Here is a 26,907-nt window from a genome sequence, read left to right as displayed (position 1 = left end):
TTATTTTTCAGTAGGATCATTAATCCTTGCCAAGAAGATCATGGAAGGCAGGGACTTCTCATAAATCATCACCAGGAAGGGATGGTCAAGCTTGATCCTTTGTGGGGTCTCCATGGGCAGTGTCTGGGCTCCGGAGCCCGCAGCCCCTTCCATGCCCTTCTCGTCCATCTTCAGCTCAGCCTTGTGCACAGCCTGTGGAACCAAGAGATGGTCAGTAGCCGTCGAGCCTCTGGGGGCTATAGTGGGCAAACGTGGGAAGCCCAGAGAGGGAGCATAGTCAACTGGATGTTGTTGCCATGGAAGTGAGGGAAGGAGGGAGATGCAGTAGGGCTTGCTGCTTTCCTTGAATATCAGGAGCTCACCAACAGTGAGTGAGGAGGCAGAAATGGCTGTGAAATCATATCTCCACCTGTGTGATCCTACTCAGAGGGCAGGATTCTCCCACGATCCCCTGCCACAGCTCCCTCCTAGAATGACTTGCCCCCTCCCTTTACTACACTTAGCGTCCACCTATTCCGGGACCTGGACCTCCTACACTGGCCACACCCCTCCCTCAGATGGGCACTCCCCATAAGTAGAGATGTGGATGGGAAATATCCTCATAGGCTCATGTATTTGAACACTCGGTTCCCCAGTTGATGGCACTGCTTGGAGAAGTTCACCAAGTGTAACCTTGCTAGAGGAAGTAGGCCACTTGGGATGAATTTTGAGGGTTTAGAGTCTCACCCCACTTCCTGTTCTGATCCTGTACTTCCTGTATGTAGATGAAGTGTGGTGGACTAGCTTCTGCTCTGGCTGCCTGCTATCACACCTCCCCTCTTAAGGTCTGTTGCTCTGGAACCACAGACCATAATAAACTGCTCTGTTAGTTGCCTTTGGCCATGGGGCTTTATCACAGCAGCAGAAATGTTAGTAATACACCCCGTTTTCCTGTTTCTGACATCTTGCTCTTCTATGTCAATTTAAGCCCCAAAGTGGGTTGCTAATATATAAAATATCTAGTTAAATTTTCATTCATGACAAGCAATGGTTATGTTCAAGTATGAATATGCTACCATGCATTATTCTGGACATACTTATGCTACAAAACAGTTAAGCATCATCTCTGAAATTCAAATTTAACTGAGAGCCCTTATAGTGTGTCTGTTAAGTCTGAAGACCCCTTCTACATGGTAACCTTTTCCTGTCCTGGTAAGCAGATTGTGACCTTGCCGCAGACCATGGCCACTGCCTGTCTGTCTCAATGGTGCACTTTCCTTGATCTCAGAAGCCTGTGAAACCTTAGCGAGCAGGGCCAGGTCAGCCTCAAACTGGTTATGCGTCTAATAAATATCCCAGCACATGATCACTATGCAGAGCATTAAATCAACTTCCAGTATAGAATGCATGATTGCCTATTCTAGTTTTAGAGACTGGAATCAGAGACTGAGGGGTGGTTTGCCTGGGATCACAGGGCTGTCTTCCCTGAGGGTGGCTCTGGTCAAGGCTGCATGAAGACCCCTGTGTGGGAAGGGACAGTAGTGCAGCCAGGTGGCTTACCTCTCCCACTTTCAGGCTGCGATGAGATGAGATCCTTGTGAGGTCACCATGCTCCTCAAAGATTTTGCTGATGCCCAGGCGGGAGAGAACCTTCTTCATGTTGTATGTAGAAGAGATATGAAGCTTGGGCACCCACAAATCTACCACTCTGTGGGGTAGAGGAGGACAAGGGTGATCAGGAGGACTCTATGATCGTTCAGGGTAGGTTCCAGGAAAAGATGGTCAAGGAGACCTTTACCCTCTCAGCATTGAGGCTCACGGGTCTTTCTGTCCTTGGAATGAGAAAGGCTCCACTCTGGGACTGGACATCTCACACTCACTGACTACATCCTGCTTCCTGCCCAGCCTGCTCCTGCCCAAACACCCATCCACTGGAAAGATCCCCAGGCTCCTGCCCCATGCTCATGACCTCTCTGTAAGACACTTGCCAGCGCTGCAGCCTGAGTCAGTTTAGACCTCTACCTGTGGGTAGAGACAGCAAAGCCTAACATCTGGAGCCAGTCAGAGCTGAGTTCAAGTCCACTCTGCTTCTAGGGGCCCCATAACTGGGGCAAAAGATCTTGGTCTTCCGAGCCATGCACATGAGGAGGACTGCACCTGCCTTGGGCCCTTTCTCCACCTTTACTTCTGGTTTGTACAGAATCCCAGTGTCTGTAACCAGATACCGTTCATAGGCCTGATAATTCCCAAATCTGCCTTTCTGCTTACTTATTTGTTCAACAAATAGTGTTTAAGCACCTACTATATAAAGCCCTTGTCCTTGCCCTATGTTCCAGCAGGGAAGATGGAGAATGAAATCAACACTAAGGAAAGCATATTTTGGGCATTCACAAATACTGGTAGTGTGTAAAGAAGCAGTAAGTATGAAGGAAAAAGAAAACAGATCAACTTGTGGGAATCAAATAAGAGGGTTGGGTCAACCCTGAAATGGAATTGGGCCAGCTGAATTTTCTCCCTGAATCAGTAGGGAGCCATGGCAGAATTTGAGCAGAGTAGTCTTAAAATTTGAAAGGATGACTCTGCTGTTCTGCTTAGAATAAAACACTCTTGGTTTCTGATGCTGGGGACAGGCATGGTTGCCAGATAATAGACCAGAGCCTCAGAGATGGAGGGAAGAGGCCAAGTCTCAATGGGCTCCATCCAATGTGAGGCAATGGAGCTTCCTAAGGCATTCAGAAATAGTTGGGAGAAACTGGTCAAGCATCACCCAATGGGTCAAGTTTGAGTTAATGGAGGGTAGAGCTGCTTCAGAGACAGGTGGGCCTGAGCAGATGCAAGGAGGCTTTCTGAGGCTAAGATTCCCTGCAGATGTCCAGGGGCATTCAGGGTAAGTCATAAGGGAAAGGGCTCTGGCCATTGTGGGGAAGGGAATTGGGGCTGAGGATAAGAATCTTGTTCTGGTTGACAAAGTGTTAATGTGCCTGTGGCAGTCAGCAGGGGGTAAATCTAGATGGCAAAGAGCTTGAAGACTGAGCCCTGTGGCACTGTGCTCCTGCTCTAAAGTAGGGATGGGGGAGGGGGAGTCAGCCAAGGAGAGTGGCCAGCAGAGCTGTGTCACACCAGGGTGCCCTGGGAGGAGAGGGTATGGCTGGCTAGTGGGAAAAGAAACACCCAGGTGCTGACTCTGCAACATGTCCCCCCCTTAGTCACCCTGGTCCCTGAGGAGAGTGCAAAGGCTTGGTCAAGTGAGTCTGAGGAGGGGTAGGAGGCAGGGCATAGAGGTGAGTGCTTCAGGGCACTCATGGTAGAGGGAACTAAGGGCCTTGAGTAGTGAGCAGAGCCCCTGGGAAGGGTTAATAATATCAGGGGTTTCTCTCAGGCCAGCACAAGGGATAGGCCCACCAGCAAGTGGGTGAGGGGACAGATGACATATGCCTCACCTTTGCTGTGGAGAAGCCAAGACTGTGCGGTCAGTTAATCTAGCCCCCAGGAGGCTGACTGAATGGCAGGAAGTGTAATAGCATCCTTTTGGCCAATGATAATGAGGCCAAAGAAAGCACAGCTGGTGTCAGGAAGCAAAAGCAAAGCTATAGAATGATGTTCCTGAGTAGTGAAAGGACACAGCATCTGTGTACAGATACGGAGACTGTAAAACTATGGCAAGACTTCCGTGCTTGTCAGTGACAAGGCAGAAAACACAGGACAATCAATCCATGAACCAATAAAGAAACTGGGATATTTACATATGCACAGTGGAGGTATATATGCACAGTGGAGTCATATATGCACAGTGGGTGTATATATGCACAGTGGGGTCATATATGCACAGTGGAGGTATATATGCACAGTGGGTGTATATATGCACAGTGGGGTCATATATGCACAGTGGAGGTATATATGCACAGTGGGGTCATATATGCACAGTGGAGGCATATATGCACAGTGGAGGTATATATGCACAGTGGGGTTATATATGCACAGTGGGGTTATATATGCACAGTGGAGGTATATATGCACAGTGGGGTTATATATGCACAGTGGAGGTATATATGTACAGTGGACTATATTTGCACAGTGGGGTTATATATGCACAGTGGGGTTATATATGCACAGTGGGGTTACATATGCACAGTGGGGTTACATATGCACAGTGGGGTTATATATGCACAGTGGGGTTATATATGCACAGTGGGGTTACATATGCACAGTGGGGTTATATATGCACAGTGGAGGTATATATGCACAGTGGAGGTATATATGCACAGTGGAGGCATATATGCACAGTGGAGGTATATATGCACAGTGGGGTTATATATGCACAGTGGGGTTATATATGCACAGTGGAGGTATATATGCACAGTGGACTATATTTGCACAGTGGAGGTATATATGCACAGTGGACTATATATGCACAGTGGGGTTATATATGCACAGTGGAGGTATATATGCACAGTGGAGGTATATATGCACAGTGGAGGTATATATGCACAGTGGACTATATATGCACAGTGGAGGTATATATGCACAGTGGAGGTATATATGCACAGTGGAGGTATATATGCACAGTGGAGGTATATATGCACAGTGGACTATATATGCACAGTGGAGGTATATATGCACAGTGGACTATATATGCACAGTGGGGTTATATATGCACAGTGGAGGTATATATGCACAGTGGAGTCATATATGCACAGTGGAGGTATATATGCACAGTGGAGGTATATATGCACAGTGGACTATATATGCACAGTGGAGGTATATATGCACAGCTGCTATGCTGTGAGAATGAAAGCATCACATTTGCAAGAAAATGGTTGCGGCTGGACGTCATGTTAAGTGAAAGAAGCCAGACTCAGAAAGACCCATATCTAAACAAGTATGTGCTGCATGCCTGTCATCTCAGCACTCAGAAAGCAGAGGCAGAAGGAGTGGAAGTTCAAGGTCATCCTTGGATACATGGGCTAGCCTGGGTTACATGAGACCCTGCAGCAATGAACTAAAAAAGAAAAGGGAGGAAAAAATTCACATATTAAATGTTTGCTCTTGTATGTGGAATTTAGAGTTAAATATTATCATGTATATACATGTATGTGTATGCATATATTTGTGACATGGGAGAAGAAAACCAAAACGGACTGAGTTCAAGAGAACAGAAAAGGGAGTAAGAGAGAGTAGTAACAGGGGAAGGGAAAACAAAATATCAAGTTTTCTCTCAAATACAGAATCTAGACTTGCACACATATGCACACTCTTAATGCGTGTGTGACATGATACCAGAAAGGGTACTATTTGTGGAGAGAAGGAGGGGGCCAGTGCACACGTATGCATGTACACACAGATGCATGTATATATATGTATATATACACATAGATTTGTATGTATGTGTATATATACATATATATGTATATGCACACATATATGCATATATACACATATATATGAAAATACCATCATGAAACCCATTTTATTGCATTCAAAAATTAATTAAAAATTTTTACAATTAAAATATGGAGAAGCAATATTTTGGATCAAACTTAAAAAATAACTATCTCCAATATCATTCACTTTCTATATAGAATTTATGAATAAGAATTTTAAACTTGAAAAAAACATCGAACCTCAGGCTGCTGAAAATGGATGGTCTTAAATCCATTCATATAGTGAGGCAGGGAACTGAGGGCATGCACAGACTGTGAAGCTAAAGGATGGGAAGGGAGAGGACCCTTGACATTAACTGATGGGAAGGTGGCAAGCTCTTCACGCTAACTGATGGGAAGGTGGCAAGCTCTTCACGCTAACTGATGGGAAGGTAGTGGACCCTTGACGGTAACTGATAGAAAGGTAGTAGTGGACCCTACTAACTGGTAGGAAGGTAGTGGACCCTTGGCGCTAACTGATAGGAAGGTAGTGGACATTTGATGCTAACTGATAGGAAGGTAGTGGACCGTTAATGCTAACTGATGGGAAGGTAGTGGACCCTTGATGCTAACTGATGGGAAGGTAGTGGACCCTTGATGCTAACTGATGGGAAGGTAGTGGACCCTATGCTAACTGATGGACAGGTAGTGGACCTTTGGCTCTAACTGATGGGAAGGTAGCTATTTTAAAATCCCAGAAGCTTCTGCCTCTCAAAGAGGAAAACCTAAGCTTTTGCTCTGGAACTCTGGGCATCAGGCTTTAAACTATGTGAAGAATGACTCAGTGTGCAAGCCAGGCTGGAGGACTTGGTGCCTGAATTCCAAATATGTTCAACACTCTTTGAAATCAGGAGTGTTGGTGGGAGGGGTTAGGCATGCATGTGCTGAAGTGATCCTTTCTCTTAGAAAAGGGTGTAACCCTTCAGCCTCTTCTAGACCTTCCATGGTAGTAAGGAGCTTCAATGATCAGCCAGTCTCCTCCTCCTCCTCCTTTACCTTCTCCTCCATCTCCTCTTTATCCGCCTCCTTCTCCATTGCCCAATAAAGGAAGATGAAGATTTCTGGGTTTGACTCCCTGTCTGTACATCAAAATAACTTCATGACTACTTGCTAGTTCAAATGTGCTTGGAAAGTAGGGACGCTGGCTCATTGTGTGTGTCCTGGTGAAATAAAATGTTCCCTTTAGCAGATGTGGACAAGTCCACCACCCTGAAAAGAGATGGGAGTCTCTGATAGAAGAGACAGACATTACTGGTGGTGGCTACTCCAGGCCCCGAAGGGGCTGGGACATAGATGCATCTCTGCCGAGAGGGTCCCCTTGTCATCCCATGTGTCCATCCTTTGGGTAAGATCCCATCACTCCTCTTCCTGAGTTCAGCCTTGCAGCTGAACTTTAAACACCACGCCCTGTGTGAAAAGCTCCCTGACCGCCGCCCTCCAGCAAGACTCTTTCCCACACTCCCCCAGCTTCAGTGCATCAACCTCGAAGAGCCAGTGTCTCGCCAACTCCTGGATTTAGTCCCAGCCTCCTGCACATATTAAGAGAGCCCCAATGAGGGCCTGGCCATGCACTAAGGAAAGAAGAAACGAAGCGAGTGGGAGAGAAGAGTGGAAGAAGCAAGAATCTCTGTGGACCAGGCTCAGACTTTACCTTTTTGCAAGCAGGCTTTTCCATTTGGCAAAAATGTCTGCCTGCAAGCTCTTCTCTAGGATCTTCATTTTGCCATTGTCGGGAAGGACGAAAGTGGCCGTGATGTTTCCTCGGTAGGGTATTTCCAGGATGGTGCTGGAGAGCTGGCTGTCATAGGCTACATCGTACAAGCCCCTTCGGAACATCATGGGTACCTTCACAGTCTTGTCTTTGTCTACGAAGAACTCTTCCTTTTTGGTTTCTTTTGGATCGAATTCATACTGCCACCTGGCTTAGGATCGAGGACAGGCAAAATGGCACAAATGTACAGAAGGAAAGGAGAGGACCAGACCCAACTGATCCCTGGCCACCATCCCTGTGGGTTCAGAGGGAAGTGATGGGTTGTCAGGGACGGGTTCCTGAAGTCCTTCCACAAGCCTGGAAGACCTCTAGAGGATGGACACAGGCCAAGGGACCCAATTGAAAGAGCGTGGACTAAACTTACAGAGCTGTGAGGGGCACAGCACATTACTCTAAATCCAGGCACCCCTGAGGCTGAGACAGCCATAGTTTGTATCTCAACAGAGCCTGGATGGCAGTTCTGGGGTTATTTGGTTTCCTGAAAGTGAAAATGCTTAAGTCAGTGTTCTGAAGTTAGTCTTCTAGGGGTGTGGTGAGAAAGCCACCGGCCAGTGTGCTGTGGGGCTCTGCTGCAGATCTCTGCCTGCTCCCTTCCTCTGCATCTGTCTAGTTATGGTGTGTGCACGCACGTGTGTGTGCATGCGTGTGTTGGGGTGTATGTGTGCATGGGTGTGCATGTGCGTGTGCGTATGTGTGTGTGCATCCGTGTGTGTGTGAGTGCATGCGTGTGTGTGTGTGTGTGTGTGTGTGTGTATGTGTAGAGGTTTGAGGTTAAAGCTGTGCGTTCTCCTCTGTTGTTCTCTGAATTATTTTTCAGTCAAAACTTACTGATCCAGAAGTTCACTAATTGGCTAGACTGGCCAGAGAGCTCTTGTTTCTGTTTCCCTACTCCAGGGACTTAGGTTATAGATATGTAGCAACTTGCCTGGATTTTTTTATTATTTATTTATTGGTTTTTCAAAACAGGATTTCTCTGTAGCTTTGGAGCCTGTCCTGTGTTGTAACTAGCTCTTGTAGACCATGCTGGCCTTGAGCTCATAGAGATCCACCTGCCTCTGCCTCCCAAGTACTGGGATTAAAGGTGTGCGCTACCAATGCCTGGCCTGGATTTTAATATATATGCTGGGAACTGAACTCAGGCCCTCATACTTGCAAAACAGGGCGTTTCTGCACTGAAGTCATCTCCTCAAGATCCTTCTACTTTATCTAGCGTGCCATGACATTGCATATAAACTCACAGCTGTATCATTTCAAAACTGCTCTTCTCAGAGCTTGAGGGTCAGTTCCCTTGGTCCTAATCCAGGCTTCACAGTTCTGAAAGGATGACCTTGAACAGGTGCCTTGATCTCCCTAGACTTGAGTCCTTAGCAAGCAGAGCAAGGATATTGACAGGCAGGACAAAGGACTGCTTGGGGACTTGGCAGGACGAGGCAGCGGAGCTGCTGTGACACTGAGTGTTGGGTGGACACTCCTCCCCACGTTGCTGTTCCACTGCTGCCCCTAATGGTGACCTGGAGCTATCCCAAACTCTCCTTAGCCCTGTCTGGTTGGGGAAGACTGGCTTCAGGCGGCCATGGACGCTTCTCTTTCCCTCACTAGACATCCGTCTCCAGTGGAATGTGGGGGCCATATCTGGGACCAAGTTGCCGAGCCAAGCGATGGCCTTGCCTGGGCTGAGGAGTGTTAGCCTCTGATTTTCTTTTCTTTTGTCTTAATTTTTCTATGTTGTAAACCCTGTGTGTGTGTGTGTGTGTGTGTGTGTGTGTGTGTGTGTGTGTTATGTGAGCTCAGATATTGGAGAACATTCTTCCATCTTCTCTTCTCAGCCTTTCACTTACACTTAAGGAATCTCTGAAGATTGATAATGGGATGAGGGTATCAAACAAAATGGCCACAGCTACCACTGCCATCGCCACCACTGCCATCGCCACCACTGCCATCACTCTGTCCCTGCAGTGACTTCTCATTGTGGAGCAGAGTGAATAAATAGCTCTAGACCCTATAGAAGTGGGTTCCAGTTCTAAATGACTAGCTTTGGAACTTGGAGTAAATAATTTCTTTCTTTCTTTCTTTCTTTCTCTCTCTCTCTCTCTCTCTCTCTCTCTTTCTCTCTCTGTATCTGTCTGCCTCCAACTTTTACTTTTCTCTCTCATTTAAGAAGCAGAGACTTCAACTTATAAATCAAAACATGTGAGGACAACCAGTCACAATGAAAACATCACACACACACACACACACACACACACACGGAGTAATCTAGACAGCAAAGCTCGCTTCCCCATCATTTCCGCTCTGAATGGGTTATGTATGTTGGTGTTCACTTTAGGGTTAGAGCAGACAGAGTCCTGGCTTGTTACTGACACCGGGATGCAGACTCAGAGAGTGAGCAAAGAATGGGATCAAACTTCTAACCCGAGTCCCTCCACACACCCCTAATATCGGCCTGGCCTTACCTCGAAAGTAAATATAGTTTGCAAGAAGCATCACCGTGCCTGGGTCTATGCTTTTGACCAGGTTGTTGATGATGTTGTGGGTTTTCCTACTGATGTAGCTGTTGATTTCCCTCTGAGTAGAGTCCAAGTCCTGGAAGCTAGTGAGCACCATGTCTGCATCGTACACGGTCTTAGCCAGTCTCAGGAACCTCTTCTGGGGCTTCAGCTTCTGGTCCATAAACAGGGCATTGCCCAGGTCTATCTTTACGTCCTGTGTCTCTCTGTTGAGCTTGTAGAGGAGGTAGTGAAAACCCAAGTGCATGTCCTTTTCGGCCATCTCCTGTAAGTGGAAGCCCTCCCTGATTTCCTCCAGTGTGGAATTCTGGGCCCCTAGAGCCAGCATGGAGAAGGCAATAGACATGCTCAAGGGAGAGAAGAAGATGTTCTGTTGAGGGCTCTTGGCAGCCAGTTTCTGGAGTAGCTGGAAGCCAAATTCCATGTTGTGCGGACCAAGTTTTCGGGCATCTTTCTTGCCCCTCCACTCTTGGACCCTGACTGGAGACCCATAGGTATCTGGAGCATCTCTGTCCTGCAGGAGCCCTTTCACAGCAAGAAGACCTGCCAGAAACAGGCCCAGGCCCAGCATGAGGTTCATTGTCCTTGGAGATTATCCTGTTGGGCAATAGGGCTGAGGTTAACATGAGAAGACAACCCCATGGCTCCTGTCTTAGCCACCAGGAAGACCAGTGGGAGAAGACAGTGACTGTGGAGTGCTGAACACCATTGTGAGTGTTTTGAGAGTCTTGATATCTAATCTTTGTCATCTTCTCAGGGACTAGAAATTATTGTCCCCATGTCCTAAGTGAGAGACCTGATTATAGATCAGCATTCCCAATTAATTTTTTGTATTTATTTACTTATCGTTCTGAGTACACTTACACATATACACACATACACAGCTACACACATGGCACAACACATATTTGGCTATCAAAAGACAGTTTGCAGAAGCTGGTTCCCTCTTTCCATCATGCGGTCCTTGGGCTCAAAGCTAAGTTATCAGGCTTGATAAGCAGTGCTTTTACTGGCTAAGCCATCTTGCTAGCCCGCCACTCTTGCTTTTCAGCCCTTCTCTCTTATCTCTGTGTATGTGAATGTATACATGATGCACATGACCATGAACACAGGTGTGTATGTGTGTTTGTGTATGTGTGAGTGTGTGTGTGTGAGAGAGAGAGAGAGAGACAGAGACAGAGAGACAGAGAGGAGAGCAAGAGAGAGAATTCATGTGTCTGAGTGTAGGCACATGTATCCCATGGTAGATACGTGACAACCTTGGGTGTCAGTCCTTGCTCTCCATCAAGATCTCTTGTTGCTCACTGCTACCCAGGCTAAACTAGCTGGCCCAGGAGCTTCTGGGAATTCTCCCATCTCTGCCTGGCATTTTGCCATAGGAGCACTGAGATCAAAGATACTTGTTACTGTTTCTGTCTTTATGTGGGTGCTGAGGATTCAAATGCCAGTCCTCATGCTTGTATGGCAAGTGATTTGCCCATGAAGCCATCTTCCCAGCCCTTCCTTTATCTTAAGATAGCAATATCTCAGCATCCTTCAGGACACTCTACTCTCCACATGACAGTACCCTGGAGTGAAGACAACACTTCATCCTTTTGCTACAACTGGTTCGTGAGTAAGAATGGGAGTTGACTCAGGTCAGCCAGTGACTTTCCTAGGGGACACAGAGTCCCCTTAAAAGTGATTGGTTTAATGATATAGCCCAAATCCGAATCTGGCCATGCCTCCTACAGTTAGATGGAGAGAAGAGAGATAATGATGAAAAAGAAATAAGAGGCACATCTAATGACATCTTGAATCCCTGAATCAACCTTGTACGGATCTGCCTCCCCCCCCTTTTTTTTTTCAAACCAAGACAATAGGTTTCCATTTGGGGATTGGCTGGTTTGAGCTGGCTTTGGTTTTCTTGACTAACTCTCAGAAATCAAGCTCTCTGTAGATGACCCCAAGACCTGTAGGAAATGAGGGCCCTCTAAAGAAGAACCCAGGTTTTCAGCAAACCCTCCCTTTATCATTCCCAGGTAGGGTCAATGGGAACAAAAGCTAAGCCTGTCTGGCACTTGGGCTGCTTGTCATTTCAAGGCCCCTCAGCCCCTGCATCCCAGAGTGACGCTGTGAACTTTCAGGGACAATAACTCCACTCTCTGATTTACGTTCATCACTAATCCTATGGCTCTACTGAGCTGCCTCCATGGTGGTGTTCCAGAACATTTCTTTTCTCTGGTCAAGATTTCAATGATTTGGAGGCTATTCATATGTAAAGCAAAAGCAGGGCTCTGTGAATCTCTGACATGCCATGGTGTTTCTCCTTAATTCCTGATTTCCAGAGTGCAGGGCCGATGGGGAATGGGAAACCCATCAACAGTCAAGCCTATCCTGGTGGCGTGAGATGGGTCTCCAGACAGGAGCTGCAGGCAGGCCTCATCTGAGAGCTGTCTTAGAGAGAGCCTATGGGGAAGTGAGAGAACTGGGATAAGAGGAGGGGGCAGAAAAGGATGCCACCCAGCACTAGTCAGCCTTGGGCTGGTCCCAAAGCAGGATCTTAAAAGGTTCTGACCCTTTGGGTAGAATTAGGCAATGGGTGGCTGTGGTCTGTCCCCAGAATTTAGGATGTAGCTTACAACTTTCTGCCAAAATTGATTGGTTCCAGCAGAGATCTTTCTGGTGAGAAAGAGGAGTTGTGACCTTCACAGTGGCACTGGTCATCATCAGGGTTTGCTGCCACTAGGTCCTAGGACCTGGCACAGGTGTGGTCTTCCAAGTGACAGATGCTGCTGCATAGCACATGTACCCAGAGTTCCCCAGACCCCGGGTCTTCCTGTAGAGAAGGCATCAAGGATGTAGCCTTCATCATGGCAGAGAGGTTTGGGAGAGTTTGTGGCACAGTATTGGAAAATTCTAGAAAGCAATGCCTGATGTTTTGAATCTGGAATGTTCTCCTTGGGCTCATAATTTGAGTATCGTCCTCAGTTGGTGGTCCTGTTTGGGGAGGCTCTGTGTTTGGGGAGCTTTTGTAACCTTGAACTTGATGTTGCCACTAGTGGGTGAGTGGGTGAGCCTTCAAACCCAACTCTGCCCTATTATTCTCTTCTTTTTCTTCCTTCCTCCCTCCTTCCCTCCCTCCCTTCCTTGTTTTCTTTCTCTTCCTTCCTTTTTTCTTTCTCTCTCTCTCTCTCTCTCTCTCTCTCTCTCTCTCTTCTTTCTTTTTTGAGACAGGGTTTCTCTGTGTAGTCCTGACTGTCCTAGAACTCACTCTGTAGACCAAGCTGGCCTTGAACTCAGAGATCCACCTGCCCTCTGCCTCCCCAAGTGCTAAGATTAAAGGTGTGTGCCAACACACCCAGCTGCTCTCTGTTTTCTTATCCCACAAGATTGGAGGAACCTGAGGAACCTTCTCCTTGGGTTCCCGTGACCATGAACTCCCCTGTGCTTTCTCCTCCATGATGGACTGAAGCTGTGAACCAAAAATCAGTATTTTGTCATAGCAACAAAAAGCATCATAGCAACCAGAAACATGCGTCATAACAACAAGAAACATAACTGGTTCGTTATCCAACTACTCATTCTTGTCTTAGTTGCCTACTCCTCTCTGGAAGACTCCATGCACCCCAGGGACCAGGTTTTTGTCTGAGCCCTAAGGGAGTATCCGATGGAAGCAATCTCAACTCCCCTACTGTGATTGGCTTAGGAGATAGTAGACAGTCCCGAATCAATCAGGGCAAGTACAGAAAGGGTATCTGTACTGACCTGGGATCACAGTGGTCCACTGAGAGTGAATCTCAGAGCTGTTTGTTGCTATATTTTGGTGCTGTTCTGTTTTCTATGAGACCAAGTTTCTTCAAACACCTTGATCTCATAAGAATCCCATTTGGTAATGATTAAAAATAATTTGCTATTAGTGAGGGGCTGGGTAGAAATAGATTATGGGAGAGAAATTATAGAGTCCTTAAAGAGGCTTCAGAAATTTGAATTGAAATAAAAGAAAATAGGACTCATCCGGGTGGAGGTGCAAACACACCTTTAGTCCTAGCGCTCGGGAGACTAGATAGACTATCTCTGAGTTCAAGGTTAGTCTGGTCTATAGAACCAGAGTTCCAGGACTATAGAGTTCCAGGACAGCCAGGCCTACACAGAAAAACAAAAATAGAAAGAAAGAAAACAAAACAGAAAAAGGAGCTAGGACTGAGCTCAGGATTCATTCCATGGGCTGGGCTATTGACACGAGTGCCCAGGACAGCTACTCTCTGTCATTTCCCAGTGCTGAGAAATGGAAAAGTCAAGACATGTCACTCACACAGCCAACAGAAAGTTCTCAAGAGAGGTTCTGACAACCAACTTGGGAGCCAGGGCCACGGGCGAGCTGGCAGGAGCTGGGTGCGAGTCAGAGCAGGCAGGCCAGAGGCCTGAGCCAGCCCAAGAAGGCAGCAGCTGGCTACTTGTTCTGCCCCAGAAGCAACTCCCGCAGTTCCCGCTCTCAGTCAGGCTCTCTGTGGAGCTCCGCTGCCAAGCCCTGAAAGGCTCTCAACAGTGCCAGGTTCCAGCAGTGATGACAGGCAAGGGAATCCCACACCTGGATGAGGGGCCTCCCTCCCCTACCCATGAGACATCAGCGTCCTCCTGTGCTAAACAGTGCTGGTGTAGGGGCCATAATTTGGTCTCTTCCCCACTCGATGCTATTGCCCAACAGCAGCCCCACCCCTCAGGACACAACCACACACTGACCACACCTCCCACCTCTACAAGCCTGTGACACTGCCACTCTGATCCCCTTAGGCCTCCTGCCCTTCCCTGCCAAGCCTTGCCTTTGAAAAATAGCCCACACTAGTCCCAAGTTTGCCTTCTCTCTCCACAGGCTCTAAACTGACCCAAATTTGTCAGATGGGTGAGATGCCTAAGTAGGCTACTTTTTATTCTGGCAATTAAAATAGTAGGGCAACTGGTTATTTCCCAATAAATTCATGGGAACTCTTGAGTTGAGTAACAATTTGTTAGGTTGTAGGCTGGAATGTGTATGAGGTTCTCTCTGTGTCTGTGTTTATATGAATGGGTGTTTGTTACTCAAAATAAATCACAAATACAGAAATAAAAGCAAGAAAAAGAAGACAGACGCTGAAGCCTGTGGGACACACAGAGACAGGAAAAGCCAACTATGATATTTCGATTTGCTAATCATTCACATCCCACATTATTTGGGAAAACAGGTTTTTCTTCCTACTAATAAATTTACTTCCCACTGGTCCCCAGCCATGGAGGAAAAACCACTGGGACAAGTTATACCACTGGCTTCAAACCTGCATGTATCCCGTACTTGGTGGACGGTACTCAGGCTCGACCGTGGGCACCGTTTCTGCCTCCTCCCACACTGGCAAAGTCAAGAGGAAATGCAATGGCAGACATATTAATTTTTCCCTGATGATATACACCTTTAATCCTAACACTTGGAAAGCTGAGAGGCAAGGAATTATAAGTGTGAGGCCAGCCTGGGCTACGTTGGGAGACCTTATCAAGTGTGTGTGTTTACACATGTATGTGTATAAATGAATGTATAACCCCCCTTTTGGTATCCTGGTGGGCTCAGTTTCTGTGTCTAAAATGATATGGTGCTGCCTGCGACCTCCCCACATCCTCCTGCAGGCTTCACGTCATCTCACATTGCCGACAATTCCTACACAGTGCCTGCCCTCTGGGCATCGTTGTCACACCGGCTGGTTTCAGCAATGCAACAAGAGAGGAGGAAGGTTGCATATTCACTGCTGGAGTAAATACTGTCTGAGAACATTTGTTGTTCATGGTTGGTCAGATCTGCGGGCGTCGAGCCAACTGTGGTACTGATGGGTTTGCAAATGGCTCTCCTAGTTAACAGCCGATGGCTGGAGAAGCCGGTCAGGACCAGAACACATGGGCTACAGACTACCTACTCAGGGCAGGGTTTTGGAACAACTCACTTTGGAAGAGAGCCCCACACCCAGCCACCTCTCCTCTGACACTGTGTCATCCCTTTCCTGGAGGAAGCTAACTAGCGTGCTAGTCCTTCTCCAATCAGAGATACTAACTCATGTAACTACTTCTGGCAAGTTCTCACCCACGATATCTTGAGCTTTAAGCAACCACAGAGTTCCCTGCTTTGTGGAGACATTGCATGTTGGCTGCCTACACCAGTACCTCCTTTCCATGCCCAGAGGACCCTTTGAGGCCCCAGCTGTCCCTGAATCCTTCCTGGAATTTCTCAGTCTGCAGCACTTGGGTGTGTCCAGTGCCCTCCCCAGAGCTGAGAGACTCAAATGATCCTTCCCAAAGATGTACCGAAGTCCCCCAGAGAGGCCCAATAAAGCATCCTGGACACACTCTAGGGCCCACTGATACTGTTTTAAGATAAAATTGCCTGTAGGCATTAGTAATGAAATGATTATTTTTCAAAGCAAGTTTAGAGTTTAAATGGAAAGACTTTTTTCCAGCTGCCAGAGAGAAACCCCACAAGAGAACTCTCATGCCCACTGCAATGTGCTTAGTCCTTTCTGGAGAACAGAGCCTGGAATGATATCACTTATTAATTTGTCCTGTAGAATTTTGTTTTCACTCTTTTAAAGTGTAGTTGTTTTTGAGAACTGAATGTAACAATATCCAGTTGTAATTCCAACACTTAGGATGCCAAGGCAGGGGGTAGACAGTTCTAGGCTAGCCTGGGCTACATATTAAGACCGTGTGTGTGTGTGTGTGTGTGTGTGTGTGTGTGAGAGAGAGAGAGAGAGAGAGAGAGAGAGAGAGAGAGAGAGAGCGCTAAGCAAGGAGGAGTGTTTCATTTTCTCCAGGAACTTGGAGATTGATGGAAGCTCTTTCTGTCTCACTCAGCTGCCTTAGCTCCTTAGCTCAGGTCAAACAGAGCCACCAAGACTAACTGGAGCCAATCAGTGTAAGGAGGACTCTGGGTAGGAGGGCTGCCTTACCTCTGAAGATCTCACCCCACACTCCCACCCCGTTCTCTTCTAGAAAATTCACAGAAGTAGATAATCATGGAAATGAACCAGGTTTCCACTGCACCTGTCCAGCACTCCTCCAGGGCTGCTCTTACACACACTAGAAATCCTCTAGAACTTTCTTCTAATACACATGGGCTGGAGAGGACAATTCCCCTCAGCCTCTTACCCCTGGATCCTCATGAGGAGTAGACTATCTTTCCTATCTTTCCAGGAGTTGCATACTCACAGTGCATCCAAGCGTCATCCACAAGGCCAAAGGGACCTGCCTGATTTGCTTTATTGTTTATACCTCCAGGGCCCCCTGAAGAGGCAGAGTGTCACCAGTTGAAGGAGCTGGCCGAGGGTCAGTCGATGGGCTTCCAGGAGCAGTGGTCACACCACTTCCTCTGAAGGATCCTCCTCATCTCCTGAGCCTAGCCAGTGTGATATTGCAGACCACGCCCACTGGGCGGGAGCTACCTTAGCGCCGACCACTCATATCTTTTGCAACCTTTCAGTTTCTCAATCACTGTCTGGAGATTGGGAGAGTCAACAGGTAGATCCGCTTTTGCTATTGACATTGAAGAAATCAATCCCCAAATCACTGTAAAGGTTGAGAGCTATATGGTTAGGGGGTCATTCCTTGGCCTTTACTTTTTTATTTTTGCTATGTTTTATGTTAGTAGTCAGCTCTGATCCTTTGGAGGCATGGCCAGAGGATAGATGAACAGATAACCACATTCATTATCCCTACTGGGGTAACAGGAATCAAACACCTCAGTGACTGATCTTGACTGTCAACTTGATGGACCTTAGAATCACCGTGGAAATAAATCTGTGTAGGGTGTTTATATTAGATTAACTCAGGTGAGAAGATGCACCCTGAACGTGGGCAGTAGCCTTTAGTGAACTGGAGTCCTAGATTGGGTAAAAATGAAAATCGAGCTAAAACATTAGATTTTTTGCTCTTCTTTCTGCTTCTGTGTGCACAGCCACCTCCTGCTGCCATGACTTCACCATCATGGGCTGTACCCTAAAACTGTAAGGCAAAAGAAGCACTTCCTACCTAATGTTGCTTTTATTAGGCATCCTGCCACAGCCATGAGACACCTAAGATAAACACATGTGCCCACATCTGGAGTCACTCGAGAACATGGCTCCAGATGTTTCTTTGTCCCTCAGCACCAGAAAGATGCCCAAGCCACGCCTCCCCCAGAAAGCTAGGACTGCCTGGGAATACACATTGGAATCAGATGCAGCATGCAGCATTCAGTCTGGAAAGACTAAGGTCTCTGTTCACGCTGCAGATGTGTTGGATAGAGAACAGGCTTGGCCAGGGCTGGTGGTCCTGTCTTAGCAGGGGCTGCAGAGGTGGACACTGAGAGCTATTAAGGTGGCTGCTGACCCAGAATCTGCATCTATTTGTTGAAATTATGCCTGGGTTTTCTTCCCTCGTTTGCTTTTCTGCATTTCCCAGATCATATATTCCTTGGGAATTAAATTCTAAACGCTTAAGCAAAATGAAATTCTTCTGTTTTTCTCACTTCCACCAATTCATGTGGATGATGTCAGCACTTTCCCAAACAAACGGTCCTGGTTTGGAAAAGCAATGGGCCCAAGGGTTAATTTCTAGTTCTGCTAATGAGCTACCTGCCACATAGATCGGAATCATTCAGATTTTCCTTTCCCACAAAACTATGATTCAACTACTGTGACCCTGAAAGATGTGACTCTCGTCTTCAAGGTTCTGCTGAGCAGGTGGCAATCCAGGGAAGCATTCAGCTGTGAAATGGTGGGTTGTGACTCTCGTCATTGAGGCTGTGGGTACCAAGGACTGTGGGACTCTGCTCCCTCAGCACCAGAAAGATGCCCAAGCCACGCCTCCCCCAGAAAGCTAGGACTGCCCGGGAATATACGTTGGAATCAGATGCAGCATGCAGCATTCAGTCTGGAAAGACTAAGTCTCTGTTCATGCTGCAGATGTGTTGGATAGAGAACAGGCTTGGCCAGGGCTGGTGGTCCTGTCTTAGCAGGGGCTGCAGAGGTGGACACTGAGAGCTATTAAGGTGGCTGCTGACCCAGAATCTGCATCTATACTATGGCGTTGGGAGGAAAAACCCTGCCCACTAATGATAGGGTGAGGCCTGTGTGAGTCCCATGGCCACACCTGCCCACCTTCTCCAGACACTCTCTATGCTCCAGGCCAAACTCCCACAGGACACATGCAGGGAGAGTCTCAGGCGAGAAGGTCCACTGAGGTTACGGCTGTACTGAGGGTGACTAAAATCAGACAGTTCTCAGAGGCCTCAATAGATGAAAACCAACCTCTTCCATTAGGAGGATCCTCCACCATTAGAAGACCGTGGTCTGGACTCCAGGATGCCACCAACCACATATATAGTGTGGCTCAAGGGTTTGGACCCAATGCCAGTGTCCATAAGGCCTTAGAAAGATGCAAATGATTGTCCAGCTGGGGCATTACTGATGACTTAGACTCACAGGACTATCTTGTGCAGGGGTGAGGGGATTACAAAGAATTCTCAGTCTCTCCTCTCCTTCTTGGTTTTCCTAGGCAGACCCCCAAAGGATCGCAGAACATTTGACATTCTAGCCCTGAACTACAAATCTCTGATCTGATGAGAACATAGGAGAACACAGAAGCACAAAGCCGGCGTTGTAAGGACTGAGTAGAAGAAACTCTGAGAGGCTAAGGGGTAGAGCAGGCACCTGATCCCACTGGAGTGCTAAGCACTGCTTCAAAGATGGGGTGAATGGGGTGAGTGGAAGTTATCTGGGCAAAAACTTGGGGCCGGCAGAACTCATCAGAAATTTTGTACCCCTCAGCAAAGTAAGGGCAAGCTCTAATGATTACAAACATGAAACTACATCTTTGACCTTCTAGTTTCTTAGTTGCACACAGGGAGCACACTCTCTCTCTAAGAGCAAGCTCTACTTCTACCTCTGCAGCCCCCACCAGGGCGGAATTACCTGCTCTGATTGTAGCCCGACATATCTACAATACAGCCAGAGACGTCAGTCTTTTCTGGTCACATGCTACCCTTGGAGCTTTAGATGTGATTCTTCTCTTGACATACCACTGGAGATCTGGACTGAACAGCTTTGGGATGAAGCTGGGAATTCTCCCGAGGGCCATGATGCATATTTATGCAGGGTAGAGAATCTTTCCTCTCTGTAAGGAAGTTCTTCCTGGTGCCCCCAGAGCCATCTAGGGGGGGACATCATTAAAAACCCTGAGGCTGAGGAGATGGTAGAGTTGGTGAAGGGTTTGCTGTGTAAGCTTGGGGTCCTGAGTTTAAGCCCTAGAACTCATGGTTTGTTTGTTTGTTTTCTTAAGTTTGGGATAGCAGTGTGTGCTTTCAATCTAAAGTTGAGGACATAGAGATGGGCCAGTCACTGGAGCTTTCTGGGCTGGACAGCCTTGCCATTCAAGAGGTTCCATGCCAGTGAGAGACCCTGGCTCATAAAAACAAGGCATTTCAAGGAATGTGGTTTGGCTGGTGGATTTCTTGCCTGGCATATGTTAAGCCCTGGGTTCTGTCCTTGAGACTGGACAAGCTAAACATGCTGGTGGGCCTTATAATCTTAGCACATAGAAGTAGAGGTAGGAGGATCAGTCCTATGCCATCCTTGGATTCACAGGGAGTTGGAAGCCAACCTGGGCTACGTGAGACACTGTCCTTGAAACACAAAGTAGATGGCACAGCTGAGGCTGTCCTCTGACCTGCTTACATGTATGTGAACCTGAACACACACATACATACCCACCACACACACACACACACACACACACACACACACACACACTATTACAGCTGTAGATAGCTATAGAGCTGTTCAAGCCAAGACAGAAAAACACAGACATGACCACAAAAGGGGCTGGAGAACAGGAGACCAAACACAGGAGTCACCTGCTGCTCAGCTAAGTCACCATGTATCTTGGTGTGAGGAAGGATAGGTCTCTGGGAACTCAACATCCATGTGGACTAGAGTGATCATAGCCTTGGTCCACATATATACAGAAACCCAAGAAAGAATTTCCAGGCCTATCATTGGACCCTCACAAGACTGATGGCAACCAGTAGTGTCACCCAGCCCCCACAGTGTCAAGACACTCAAGTTTCTAGCAGAGAACATGGGGGACTGTACTTATGGTCTTGAGCTAAGCAAAGATTTCCAGATAGCACTAAATGAGTTCCTAAATGAAACTGTCTTACGTGAAGAATGTTGTTCAGGGATGGAGAAATGACTCCGTGAGAAGAGCTTGGTGTGTAAGTGTGAACATGTTCAGATTCCCAGCATCATGTGTGGGGCATGTGCCTATAATCCTGGTAATGAGATACAGGACAGGTGGGTCCTCAGAGTTCTGACCAGTCAGTCTAGTCAATCAGTGTGGATCCTCGGGGTTCTGGCCAGTCAGTCTAGCTAATCAGTGTGGACCACCAGTCAGTCTAGCCCATCAGTATGGATCCTCAGAGTTCTGGCCAGTCAGTCTAAACAAGCAGTGAGCTCCAGGTTTGATGAGATACCTGACACAAAACACACACAGACACAGACACAGACACACAGACACACAGACACACACATACACACACACACATACATTTGTGCACACACTTCACAAACACATACATGAACAACTCTGTTCAAAAACACCCTGAGAGAGATCAGAGGTGAGCCAGAGCAGAGAGAAGGCACTTACAATGCAGCCTATGATAAAGAACTCGTGCCTGATGTAAACAATAAGAAAAAGAACACTGGAAGCAGGCAAGGATTTGAATAACTACTGCAGAGTGGAAGCTAGACAATGACCAACAGGCAGCCAAGCCATTTATCAGAGAGATGCAAAATGAAACCACAGCGAAGTCCCATCACATGCAGAATGCAGAAGGATTGACCCAGCAGGGATGGGGCAAGGGAGACTCTCAGGTTGGGTGGCGACATCACTAGGGTTTGGAAAATTGCTCAGTAGAAGCCTTTCAAGCCAAGCTTTTGCTTCCCCTGTGACTTTTACACTGCACCCTAGGGCACAGGCTCAGTGCCAAGGTGGGTGAGGGTTTTATAGAAACACACAGCAGTCACCACAATTTCCACTTTCTTGGGTGACCCTCAGTCTTTGTGGGACACAGCACCACCCCCCCCCCAGTTGACACTTAAGATGAGCAGTCCTGGAGCCAGTGACCACTGTGACCCTGGGGTAGCTGGTTGGCACCAGAGATGGCAAACCACAGAAGAACAATTAAAACCAGCTGGGAACCATCAGGTCAGAGTCAACTTAGTGACAATGTCGCTTGATTCATGGATTTAGGATCCAACTGGGTAGGTGAGTCAGTTAATGACTTTAATCAAGTAATTAAAATGAATAAATGGTTTTGCAAAGAAAATTGAAATTTTAACAGAAACCTTCAGAGCTAGAGAGACGACTCAAGAATTAAGAGCATGCACTGCTCCTGCAGAGAACTCAAATGCAGTTTCCAACACCTATGTTGGTTAGCTCACAACCGCCCATCACTCCAGCTCTGGGGGTGGGGAGTGGGGTTCAGTGAGTCTTCTGGCCTTTGCAGGCACAGCCACTCGTGTGTGTGCACGTGACATGTGGACACACATACACACACACACAATTAAAAATAAATCTGTTTCAAAGAGCAATGTTCAATATCCTGAAGTTGTAGTAAAAATGTTGAAAATCTTTCTAAATAAGATGTTAGTAACTTAAAAAGGGGGCAAATATAACTTAAGTAGGAAGCAATCGGTATACAAGAACAAAATCTCATCAGGTCAGGGTTGTGGCTCAGAGGTAGAACAGTTCCTTAGAAGCTATGGGTGAGGAACGAGCCTATAGTTCAGTGGTGGTAGAGTACTTGCCAACATGTTGTGAGCCCCTGAGTCTGATCCCTAATTGTACCAAAAAAAAAAAAGTCACGTCTAGATGCATTTCAAAGAGATCTAGTTAAAAAGAGGAGGGGGATCTTTTTCTGATGTTAGAATGGCAACGAACCCCCCCAGGATGTGACCGCGGAGAAGGCAGGTGGACCATGCTTCTGTGATGTTTCCAGTGCATTGCAGTCAACATGCTTAACAGCGAGGAAGCAGCTGAAAGGGGGCTTGAGACAGAACGCTTGTGTTCTCAGCCACAGTCGGGCCTTGTGCATCAGCGAGAACCCCCAGAGTCCTTGCAGGCCGCTGGGAAGAGCAGCAAGCACTCTTGAAGGCTTGTGAGGGGCCACTCTGCACATTTTATGTCTTGCTCTCCCTTTGTCCTTCCCACTTCCATGGAACAAGGCAGTTTCCTGTGCTTTGTCAGGCATGCTTGCTGATGCGTGCATGCAGAACTCATGTTCTGGTTTCACCTTGAGTGTGGGTTCTGGGCAGTAGACCTGTTTTCCTATGAGAACACAGGTTTCCTGACTGAGTCTTCAGCAGACTCAGGACTGCTTCTGAAGCCCTTCTTGGCTCACAAACTCTGAAGGAGCATGAAGAGCAGCTGAGGCCACAGCATTTGGGGATCAGCTCTGACCTAGGTGACTCCTGCCCAGCCCGCAGGCATAGAGCTAGGCTTGGGCAGGGCACATGATCCATGACTCCATGATTGCCTAAGCCCTTGGTTCCCTCTCTTAAGGCAATCAGAGCAACCTACTGACAGACGGAGTGATAGATGACCACAATGACAGACCAACAGCCAGACAGACATGCATGTATGCACACACACATACATATACCTACCATGAGCCGCCCCCACCTCGCCGTTCTCCCTCTCCCTCAGTTCCTTTCTCAATTTCCCCACAGCCCACACTGTCCCCAGTTCTTAGCATTTTTCCTTCCTCTTCTTGGCCAGTGGCCTCTAGTTTCTAATAACTTCCTCAGAACTTGAAGCTTCTGCCCAACTTGCCGAGCATGCCCACGTTCCTCCCTCGCCTGGTCAGCCTGGCTGGGTGGCTCTATGGGTGTAACAAGGCTGAGAGTTCCTCAGTCTTCAGAGAAGTTCAGGCTAGCCTCCTCTCTTCCATCCACCAAGTAAGTGAATTCAGGTGTTCTGCAAAGCCGTTAAAGGGGCCTGGTATGCCGCGTCCAAGGGCTTGCTACTCTGAGCCTCACAGACAAAGGTGAGGATGTATTGTCCAGGAACCAACCCAGGTTCTGTGGTTCCATCCCTGTGATGTCTTTGAGCCAAATCATCCATCCTAGATTCCTTTCTGGGGACAGCAGTGGGTGTTTACACAGATGTTTGCTTCACCCTAGCCCCATGTCCCAGGGGCAGGCTGAGAGTCTGCAGCTTAGCCGGCCCCAGCCCCAAACTCTGGGATGTCATGAGCCTGAATTCTAGGACTCAGGCACTGAAGACCAGATGTGTCATGTGGCTGAGGAAGCTATCCATTGCTCTAGTTTGCCCATCTTTATAATGGGTAACAAGTAGCCCATGTCTTGGGAGACTTGATGTCAACCATTTTCACTTAGAATAATACAATCCAGTCCTGTGCTAACTGGCGCTCCAGTCAAGGTGAGATTCTAGGATAAGAGTATAAGAACAGAACTCTGTGGAAGAAAGGTTCAAACAGAAATTTAAAAAATTGCTACTTTAATGTTTCACTGTACTTAGAGAAAAGACCACCAGTTGAAGTTTGGCATTATGAATACACACATCTTTCACACACTTACACACACATCCTGGTGGCTGTGCAGCCTGGCAGAGGTTGCAGGCAGACACCACGTACCCTCTCTTCAGCAGGGGTCCATGATCCTATTTGGAGGCCCTTCCACTGTCTCCCTCTACTGACATCTCTTCCCCTTTCCTTCCACTGTGGCAGGATGAGAGCTGACATATGTACTGAAGATCAAATGTGCTGGTCCATTGGGTATGTGTAGGGCAGAGGGAAAGAACCCAAGGCCACCTCCTCTGGAATGCCACAGACTAAGGAAAGCACAGTCACTGTTGCTATGCCAGAGGTCCAGTCAGACCCCTCTGATATCCCAGGGAAGCGGTAACTTGGTAACTTAGGCCAGCAAAGAGGCCTTCTCAGAGGCTGCACCTGCCTGTATGAAGTATGATGCCTGCTGTACCCTGACTGCCTCAACAAGGCAACTGCTGAAGAAATGTCCTTGTTAGAGCCACAGAAAGTACAAGACTCCAGAGGCTTCAAGAAGCATTCCATGCATCTGCAAACTGGAATGAGAACAAGGCTGAGAGGAGCCAGCAGGAAGGAGAGCAGAGTCAGGCCCATGTCCCAGCAAAGAGAGTCTCAAGGTGCCCATGCCCTTTGGAAGTACAAGCAATGGGGTTAGGGCTTCTCCTCCCAGTCACTCAGGGGCCCTTCAGGATCCTCCTGTGACATGGAGGTGGCCAGCAGTCTCACAGTTGGAGCAGGTTGACTCCTATGTTGATCGTGCTGAGCCACCTCACCCAGGTACCACACCTCTCTAGTGTCTCATTGTGTCCATTTATTAAATGGGATATATGACTGAAGTGTCTTCCTTGTCCCCTCCAGCAAATAGTTAGCAATCCTGTCAAAGGCCATGGCCCATCTGAAGGACGCAAATTAAAAATAATTAGTAATAATCACAGTAATAGCAATAATAATTAATTGTGATAGTAATAACAAGATTGAGGGGGTGAGCTAGCTTTACTTACCCAAGTGACACACTTCGTCCTGTCCACATACTCCTGCAACTACTGTATGTGTGTCTGTTCAGTAGGCCTGGGAGGGACAACTGCATTCAAGCCAATCAATGGGATGCGTGCTGTGACTAGCAACAGCAAGAAGGCAAGCTGAGGTCTGTGTATAATGAGGTAGCACTGACTATCTTCTAGCTAGGTGACCCCGTCTGTCTTCTGGGCTACAGGGAAGGGGTGAAAGGAAAAGCTTGTCTCTGTGGACCTCTGACCATGGGAGGAAGCATCAGAGATACTCATCCTACAGGAATGTTCCATGAACTCCCTAAGGGACCATGAAACCAGCAACAGCACCTATCCATGGAGGAGGACTCTTGAGTAGGGTGTGGCGGCACACCCTGTAATCCCAGCCAGCACTCAGGGGGCAAAGGCAGGAAGATTGTGAATTCAAGGCTATCATGGGCTACAAAGAGAATGTGAGTCCAACATGGCAGACATATGTACATGCACACACACACACTTTATCAAAATATTCCACTACTCACCTTAAAAAAAAAAGGAAGAAAGAAAAGAACAAAAGAAGGAAAACCCTACACGCCATCATTCCATGGGTGGAGGAGGAAGACCTCATCCCTCCTCGTTTTCTCCTGCAGAGGCAACAGTGGCAGGCAGGAGCAAACCGAGCTGGCACTGAGAAGTAGGTCACCTCTGTCTGTGAAGCTGTGCCTGCAGATGTCCGTTTGCTGACTGCCTTGAGACTCTGAGAAAAAGTGGGGAAAGCTTTTGGAGAGACGCTATACTCCGTGAAAATTAACAATCAAATGACTTCCATCAGAAAAGAAACCAAAGATGGAAGGGATTTGAGGCATGGCAGAAAGACTTTGGTTTTAGGAAGAATACAGGAGAAAGGGAGGGGTGGAGCAGTGAGCTTTGTCTGGAGTGAGGAATGGCATAGCTCTGCCACTGCTCTGCCCCAGCTGCGTGTTCTTCTACTAGTGACTGCATCCCTCGGGACCTTGATTTCTTCTCCCAAGAAATGGGGGAAAGGCCACTATGAAGGTAGTGGCCATAAAAGGGATGGTGTGACCCACAACCACTTACCCACAGGCCACTCTGCTACTTGAGAACTTCACAGGGGTCTGAAAGACCGGGCAGCCACTTGTGTTTATTCCCATTAAGGATGAATTTTGATATTTTTTAATATTTGTTTTTTTTTTGGTTTTTTTTTTTTTTTTTTTTGGTTTTTTTGAGAGAGGGTTTCTCTGTGGTTTTGGAGCCTGTCCTGGAACTAGCTCTTGTAGACCAGGCTGGTTTCGAACTCACAGAGATCTGCCTGCCTCTGCCTCCCGAGTGCTGGGATTAAAGGCGTGCGCCACCACCGCCCGGCCCTTAATATCTGTTTTATTTTAATTTATGTATATGTCTGCCTGTCTGCATTGTGCAGGTGCCCTTGAAAGTCAGAAGCGGGGCAGGGGGGGAGCTGATACCCTGGAGCAGGAGTTACAGGTAGTTATGAGCTGCCCACTGAGGGTGCTAGGGACTGAACCCAGGTCTATTCCTCGGGAAAGAGTTCTTAACCACTGAGCCATCTCTCCAGCCCAGGATGAGCTTTTTATTGTTTTTTCGAGACAGGGTTTCTCTGTGGTTT

At 47.5% G+C, this 26,907-nt stretch overlaps 1 protein-coding gene across 1 annotated transcript; it reads right to left on the bottom strand.

Moving 5' to 3' along the window:
* On the bottom strand, positions 1-16,988 carry Serpina12 (serpin family A member 12). Its single transcript, XM_041633494.1, has 5 exons — positions 16,881-16,988; positions 9,624-10,274; positions 7,051-7,321; positions 1,540-1,687; positions 1-192 (listed from the first exon to the last, which is right to left on the bottom strand). Exons 2-5 carry the CDS (start codon positions 10,255-10,257, stop codon positions 1-3), a joined length of 1,245 nt encoding a protein of 414 aa, XP_041489428.1. The 5' UTR covers positions 10,258-10,274; positions 16,881-16,988.
* Positions 16,989-26,907: the final 9,919 nt, after the last annotated feature.

This window comes from Microtus oregoni, unplaced genomic scaffold, assembly GCF_018167655.1.
Source record: "Microtus oregoni isolate MIOR12 unplaced genomic scaffold, Mior012 000043F_ref0000047, whole genome shotgun sequence".
Lineage (NCBI taxonomy): Eukaryota > Metazoa > Chordata > Mammalia > Rodentia > Cricetidae > Microtus > Microtus oregoni.
The sequence above is the reverse complement of the archived record's forward strand: the minus strand, read 5'-3'. Positions and strand labels throughout refer to the sequence as shown.